The 8,233-nt window shown below is 43.4% G+C and overlaps 1 protein-coding gene across 1 annotated transcript in view; it reads left to right on the top strand.

Annotated features, from left to right (window-relative positions):
- LOC104161804 (muscleblind-like protein 3) overlaps positions 1-4,946 on the top strand; it is a gene marked incomplete at its 5' end in the record, with an annotated part of 17,494 nt that extends 12,548 nt beyond the window's left edge. Inside the window, 3 exons of the mRNA XM_009700349.1 lie at positions 444-538; positions 2,045-2,118; positions 4,770-4,946. Coding sequence (XP_009698651.1) covers positions 444-538; positions 2,045-2,101 — 152 coding nt within the window. The remainder of the gene's footprint in view (positions 1-443; positions 539-2,044; positions 2,119-4,769) is intronic.
- Positions 4,947-8,233: the final 3,287 nt, after the last annotated feature.

Here is an 8,233-nt window from a genome sequence, read left to right as displayed (position 1 = left end):
AATGTCCCCACCCAAAGGAACGTGCACTGGCTGTGTCTAACTCCCCACGGGTGCGAGCTGACGTGGGCTTTTGCTAGCACACCCGCCCTCTCCCCCCTTTGGAAATTTGGCCCTCGGAGTCTAATACATCATTGTTCTGCTTATAAATGTACTAAGTGTTGAGAATGTTTTGGTTTTTTCCTTAATTATAATTGTAATTGGCTTTTCCCCTTCTCTCTTGTTTATTTTTTTTCCCAACGCTGTCTTGCTTTGCACTGTGATTGCATGCTGCGCCCCGATGTGTCCTTCATGACGATGTCACATGGCTTGTTGCTGTGATTCCTGCCACGCCCCCAAATCCACCACATGTTGCCATGGTTACATTAAAAAAAATAAAACAAAACAAAACAAAATATATACGCTCCACCCTCCCGTATGTCGCTTCCATGGTTCCCTTCCGAAAGTGCCCATGATGCACGGTGCTACGCCCACCACTGTGTCTGCAGCAACAACTCCTGCCACCAGCGTCCCCTTCGCTGCAACAGCTACCGCAAATCAGGTTTGGCCCTTTCAATGGCTTTCTTTCACGTGTTCAGATCTTGAGGACCGGGCGAGGGCCGGATCCTGCGTGGGGCCGAGCGCCTTCCCGACCCGCTCGGCTCGGCACAGGCTCGGGCGTGCCGAGGCAGCGTGTGTGTGCGTGCGCGTGTGTGTGCGTGTGTGTGTGTATGTATCTGGGGATTGGTGGGTCCTGCCATGTGCGAGACGGGCGGCAAGCCCGGCCGGAGTGTAGGGATGGGCGATTGGCAGGGGTGCAGGCGCTTCTCCAAAAACAACACCCTCTCTGGGTCCTGAAAAAACGGGCTGTAAAATTCCCAACCGTACTGTTGTGCAAGACCTGCAGCGCTTCTGCTTTCAGTCTCAAGCAGAAATACCACCCTCAGCATCCTTCCCTGTGGTATTTTGGCATGTCCTCTCCTGGCTGGAAAGTGGAAGTGAAAACACAAAGCGGCCTCTCCCCACTGCAAGATTGGACTCTAAAAACAACCAGGGAAAAAAGAAAACCACCACCAAAAAACCAACACCCACAAACAAAAAACCAAAAAAAACCCGAGAAACAACCAAAGCCCCAAAAATCAAGGGTGAGGCTATGAAATCTGAAGCTTATTTACACCAGTAACATCACCCATCCCTACAGAAATGACTCTGGATGTGCAGTACGTGCCGTTGTAGCACTGCCGTAAGTGTACAGGATTTCATGCATGTCTGCCGAGCCATAATTCTCTCCAAAACTTTCCTCTGAAGATACTGAGTTGTGATGGCTGCTTCCGCACCAGTCCTGAACTGTATATGCACAACCTGTCCTAGTGATGCTTCCTGATAATTTGATGTGCCACAACTTTTCCCAGTTAGACCAGAGATGTTTTCAAACACTTTTTTTTATTTTTCCCCCAGTACTAATTTTAGCATTTTTATTTGTCATGCTCTCGGGTTTAGAGCTATTGCAAAGGAAATGGGGTGTCACTTTGTTCTGTTAGGAGACTGTTAGCCATGCCGAATGTCAGTAATATCTCAGGGGGCATCCTCTAGTCTTTTGCTAGCGCGAGGTCACGAGGCTTTCAGTAGAAGTTTTGCCTGTGTAAGTCCTAGGCAGTGTTTTACTGCTTGCAGAAGGGATTGCTAGTCCTTTTCTGTGCTTTGTTGTTATTTTCAGGTAAAGGAGATCTTACTCCTACTCGTATTGGTCATGAGAAGAGAGCAGAAATTCCTGTGCAGCGTTGTTCTGTGGCTGTATGAGTCCTCTTTCAGCCAGATAGTTTCAGGGCATTTCGGTCTTGTAGTCTATGGAGTTAAAATCCCAGTACAATCACCATGTACTCCACGAGACATCAGTAGTGATGCAGCTATGTTGTACTTGGTGTGGCAAAATAAAGACAATCTTGGGAATGGTTCCTGTTTTATAAGACACTGATGTACTTACTAGCCTGATATTGAAGACAGGATGAGCAGCCTGATCTCAAGACAATGTTTTAATGTGTTGTGTTCTTTGTTTTTTTTTCTGTAGATATCCCAGTTATCAGTAGATGAACTGAGTAGCAGCATGTTTGTTTCACAGATGTAGAAGTTCCCAATAGAACAGTAAGTTCCTTTTCACTGTTTCTCTTTGTGGTGAATTGCTTTGTATAAGGGCACTACATCCCCCCCAAAAGAGGGCTGGCTCGGGCAGAGGGACCAAGCTTGTGGGACCTCAGTGGCTTCACGCTCTGCCAACTCGACAGAAATTCAGTAACTGAAGCAAAGATACAGAGCAGCCCTATGACTTACAACAAACAATGTTTCCTTGTGCCTAAAATACCTGTTTTACGGTGTTCGCACCCTCCCTTCTTGCATCCCCTGGAGTCTGACGGCTGTGTTTAGATTACTCTTGCTCTGCACAGCTCCCAGCTGCCTGCAGATGCCTCAGGGATTTACACTATTGATGGTAAAGACCACTCTGGTAATGAGTCAGCTGAAAAGGTGTAACTTCTCTTTTGCTCTTAGTGGCATATTTCCTTTCCTGGGGTAAGCAGGATTGGGTCATCATCAGCTGCTGTGCATCTGCAAGGCTGGCTTGGTCTGAGCAGAAATCTGCTGTTCAGCTGCAGTGGAGGCCTTGCTCATGGTGGGTTTCTTTAGAGGTCCTTGTATGTGTTTAAGACCAGAATGAATACCGCAAGCAACATAGCCTTTCACCCTACCTGCAGATCCTGGGCTTCCCTAGGCTGCTAGGTATCTCTGAGTGGGAATGATGGAGGAGTTTGTCCTTTTCTTTGACTTACAGAGTATTATTTCACAGCTGTAGCAGCAGTGTCATTTTTCCATTGCTTTTCTTTGTGAATGTTAAGCTGATGTTCCTGAGAGAAAAATCCCTTGAGGGTTTCAGTTCGTCACTGTTTTTTTACCCCAGGAGTAAGAGGAGTAAAGAGCAGTTCAGCCAGTTAAACAAGAGGTCACTAGATTTTTCCCAATGAAGGCCATTTAATATACACAGATACGCAACCTGTTTCCTCCTTAGGTCACATATTACAGGCAAGTACTTAAATGCTGGAAATTAATTTGGGAGGCAGTTCTCTGATGATATCTTTAGCAGTCAACAGAAGTTACTTGTCTTGGTGGTGGCCCTTATCTCTACTGACCTTAATAAAGTACCGTATGTATAAATGACGCGCTAACTGTGGCCATGGACCCCTGTTCATGTAGGGATGAACACCAAGCTATCCCTGTTAGTGAAAATGTTCTGCATTACCCAATGTACTGCTCTCCCGAATGACAGACGTGACACCTGACATGTTAATCCATTTCCATAACACATGCAAAACAGCCTGTTCCACCCAAAAGGAGATAATTTGCATTGGAAGAGCCTCATTTTTGAACTCTTTGAGATTGTTTTCAGCATTTGTTTCAGGAAACTTTTTTTTTTCTGAATTCTTTTTACTTCTGTGTGTGTGGGGTGTGCGTGTGCTTAAACTCACATGGTCAATAGTTAGTGATTTCAGACTAGGCAAGGAACATCCATGGGATATATTTCTTTTGTAAGTAGGGAGCATGGCACAGTCTGTCAAACAAAGCATCAGCCATGCTGTTGAGGACCGTGGAAAACCTTTGCTGGAAAGAAGTAGGGTCAACATATTGAATTTGATGGGATTTCTTGGGGATCAGGCTACTGGGCAATGAGAGGGTCTGGCTGTGGGTCAGGCAAGGAGCCTGTTCTTCACGAGGGCGGTGTGAGCGCCTGCGTGAGCCACTGCTCTGCCAGAAGCACTTGTCCTCTTAACACCTCGCAGCTGTGGGACATAAACCACCTTTGGAGGCTGGTAGAAAAGGGCTGTGTCCCCCAGCATCCCCAAGGTTTACAGACCCACCAGTGGCCATTTTCATGCAGCAGCATGTGTGTTTTGATCCTATTCGTGGGTTGTTACTCCCTGTGTCCATGCATAAACTAAAGGCGAGCAAATCTCTCAGGGACACATCATTTCATGCTGCCACCCGAGCATGTGAAATTGTGCATGAGCTCAAGTGTTTTGCCAGATGAGGACCTTGGTTGGCACTCTGCAATGCTGAGGGGCAATTCCCAAAGCTGCCCTGAGTGGGAGTTGGGTAATTGAAACATTTGCCGCTCTGGCACATGTTTTTCTTTTCCTCCATGGTTGACGAGATCCTGGTAGGCAGGCTGGCTAGCCTAGCTCTGCAGGAGACAAGCGTTGGGTCTTTCAGGGGAGGATTTTCACGAGTACATCCCAAGAGAGGCAATTTGCTCCCAGAAGAGGGTCCCCTGAGCACCAGGTTTCTATGTCTGTATTTTGTCTCTGGGCCTGATTTGCCTTTGGCTCATGGCTCCTTATGATCAGATTTTAATGTGACTATCGGTGGCTCTCTCCGAAGGGAACAGGAGCTAACAGGGGTCAGGGATTCCTTTGGCCCTCTCCTTACTCACTCTCTACCTCTATCCTGTCTAAAAATAAGCCTATTATTCGCCCACCTCCCTCTCTCACTAATTGTCTTGTCAGTGTGTGTGAAGCACACTGGAAATGGAAAGCCCTAGGTGCAGATGAAAGAGGATGCCAAGTGTGTTATTAGCAATTTCACCCTACATCAGAAAATTAAGGGAATAAAATGTTCTCTCTGCAACATACTCTTGGGCAACGCAGTGAGGATGTAAATGTGTCTTATTAGAATGACTTTTATTAAAATATAGATGTATCTCTCTCTAATGTCTCTTTCTTTGTTGTTGTTTTTTCTTTCCCCTGCAGCAGACCATGTGAAATTCTGAACCGTAAAATTATGGAGCACCAGGACTTCTTGGTGGGAAGCTGCGCATGGCCTTTCTGTATATATCCCCTCTTCCCTCTATCGTTCTCTACCACCTCTACAGTAAGCCTGTTGCAGCCTACATGTTAACCAAAAACTGATCAATGGGAATGTCAAAAAAAAAAAAAAAGCACTATAGAAACAATTAACAAACAGCGCTCTGTTATATGAGATATACAAGTAGAAAATTATAATAGACTTTTATAACACATTACTTTAACACACTTAATCATTTTATGACTACCATCCTGATAAGTGCATCTGCACAGTGGACTGTTGGTTTACTGTATACTATCGATGGATAAATGTTTGTCTTGTTTTTAAAGTGTTATCTTACTGTTTTGTTTACATCATAGTCTATTGATTTGTTTTAAAGTGTACATCATTATCAAGTATACTCAATACCATTTTTTCATTATTGTTATGTCTTAAGTTTTCATATACTGTAGGTTTTATGGGGTTTTGTTTATTTTTTACTAAAAATGTTATTGTGGGAAACAGGAATTATGTGCTTGAAAAATACGACACAGGAATGTTCTGCCCTTTGCTGGATTTTGCTGTTAATGTCAGCTAGAGTTGCTTGTGTTAAATGCTCCTTTTATCATTTAAGATTTGCCTTCAGCTGGAGTCTCCAAATTTTTAGTACAAGTGATATGGAAGGACAGCTGTCGTTTTAGTCCAGTTCAGGGTATTTCTTTCAATACAATGAGCTGATTCTGTAAACTTTTGGAAAAAAACCCACAAAAGCGCAGGCTCAATAAGGGGACGGGAATGATTTGCTCAGACAGTGGTAAGCATCAAGGGATTTCTGCAGTTCTGTTGTCTATTGAAGTGCATTCTCAGCTGCAAACGGCGCACAATCTCTCTTGCTGTTCTCATGGTGCAGTCAAAAAAAAAAAAAAAAGGTGGTGAAGTGAGACAGCTTCAGTTGGGCAAAGACATGGCATTGGAGAGGAGCAAATGCCAACCGTTAGCTGGAGTGAGCACATAGCCATGACTTGGCCCAGGCTGGATAATACCGTGCCCGGGGCTTGTCTCCACTAAGCATGCTGAAACATTTCGGCCTGAAATTTTATGTGGCTCTTCTGAAATTTTGTCAGTGTGCACCAATTATTTAATCACCATTTTCCATAAGTGGGTGATTTTTTTTTTTCCCCATGATCTCTGGCCCTTTAAAGCAAACACAGCAGTAACAAAGCAGGGAAAAGCTCAGCATAAGCTTTGTACTGTAGATAAACATTCATCTTAATGCAGCTCCTGTAGGTCAGTGGATTTACTTTGGCACCTTCTACTTGATCAAGAGCAATGTTTGCTGCACAACAAGGGCTAGTTCTCAATACCTCCTTTTCATATGCACGAATAAAATGATTTCCAGCTCGTGCACCCAGGACAGCCCAGCCTGTCATTACGCTGCGTTGCTGAACAATCTGGCTTCAGAGTGCATTTTGGTTGAGGATACAGCCAAATTCATCCCTGTCATAGCTCTACAGTATCATTGACATTATGGAAGAGATGGATTTGCTGCTGTAAATCCACAAACTCCATACAAGGAGAAAGAGTATCATTACTAAATCCAAGCAAGAGGCCAGCTCCGGTGTCTGGAGGGCTGGTCACCCCAAGCTCACAGTGGTCCTGTAGAGTGCCAAATTCTGACAACTGGGTTCTCTTTTCTTTTGCAAGTTCCTTGGCCTTGGTTAGAGACTTTGCCCCCTCTCCTCCAGTGTGGGCATAGGTCGTTTGCTAGATGTGTACCTCCATGGACCACAAGTGATGGAGGGGCATCTAGGGCACAGCTGGTGCATCCCAGAGCGGGCTCTGACCGTCTGCCCATGGAAATTCATTCATAGAAAGAACCTTTGAAGAGCCCAGCACAAAAAGACCTTCAGCCAGAAGGCATCTCTCCATTCATTTCAGCAGGCTTTGAACCAAACCCTGAGAGAGGGGAAAAAACATCCCCTCCAGACCCTCTTTTATGAACCCTGTGTTTTGCCAGTTATTTGTGTCCGTAGATGTTCCCCAGCCATCAGCGTTCACAAGCAGCAGCGTTGCCTGAAATCAGTGACTCTCATTTGTATTGGTGACCACATACCTGTTCTTTTCACCACTGAGTTTCTGTTTCCCAAAAGCATAACATTATTAGTGGAAAAAGTGGATTTGAGTACTTCCTGTTTGAAATTATTTGTGTATCAAAAATGGGTTTTGCACAACCTGTGCCAGTGCCTCAACAAAGAACAGAGCTGATCTTCTTAAGCCAGAAAGGATGCATTCAAGCTTGTATGGCTTTATGAGTTCAAGGAGGTTGGAATTTTTTCAGTGCTAAATGGATTTTTGTATATCTTGACACTTTGATGTAACCTCCTCTTTTATTTATCGACTTAAACATCTGGCATAGATGTGCATAGAATGTAAACCTAGAATACAGCTGTTTTCATGTCACATTTAAAGCACTGAAAAAAAAAAACATTTAAGGATTATTTTTTATTAAAGAGGTCCAATGAGGGATGTTCAGGGTAGTTATATTAGGTGCCACAACAGTTTTTATATTGCTGGCAAATTTAGAGTTAATTTGTAAATGAGTTTAAGGAAAGAAAAGCTTGAAGCACTAAACTTCACCAAATTCAAAACAATCTCGGCAAAAATGCCATTTTGAGGTAGCACTATTTAAACTAGTTGTGCAATGACTTGCTCTAATTTTCTTTATTCAAGAAAGAAAAGAAAAAAAAAAAAACAGTCGCCAGACTATAAATTTCCTAAATAGACTATTACAAAGTCACCGAGCTAGTTAGTGACTCTAAACAAATGTCATAAAAGCATGAATATCATCCTTTATTTGACAAGAGATGTATGTAAGTTTGTTTAAATCGATATAATTTTAGTGACATTTTTATAAGCTTCCCACTTTCCATGAACCTATATTTTTTATTTATCCAAAGTTATTTCTCTTTGTCCATTTCTCTCAGCCTTATGCAAACAATATGCAAGAAATGCTGAAACTTGGATAAAACGGGTCATGCAGAGGGAAAATGAAAGCTGAGATTGATCATTTTCACGAAAAAAAGGTTGTTAGTAGTTTCAATAAAAAGTACTACTACTAAACTGTAACATAAGCAGACAATAAAAGAGGGATTTAAAATAAAATGGATTCATAAAACTATTAAGATTATTTTTGTTAAATACAGTGTTTTTAGTAATTTGAAACATGATTTCACAATCAGCCGTGTTTTTTAGTTGGAAATTTCTAGCTGATGATTTTTGACTGTATTTTTGCATCGCGATGTTCTAGAAACCGTTACCTCCCTGGCCAGCCCGTGCCGGCCCCCTTCCCGAGCACTCCGAAGCGCTTTTCCTCTCTGCCATCTATCCTCGCCGTCTCGCACCGCGCTCGGAGTGTTCCCGAACGGCGGCA

The sequence above is a fragment of the Cariama cristata genome, unplaced genomic scaffold (genome assembly GCF_000690535.1).
Source record: "Cariama cristata isolate BGI_N322 unplaced genomic scaffold, ASM69053v1 scaffold10605, whole genome shotgun sequence".
Classification (NCBI taxonomy): domain Eukaryota; kingdom Metazoa; phylum Chordata; class Aves; order Cariamiformes; family Cariamidae; genus Cariama; species Cariama cristata.
This window is presented reverse-complemented; position numbering and strand designations above follow the sequence as displayed.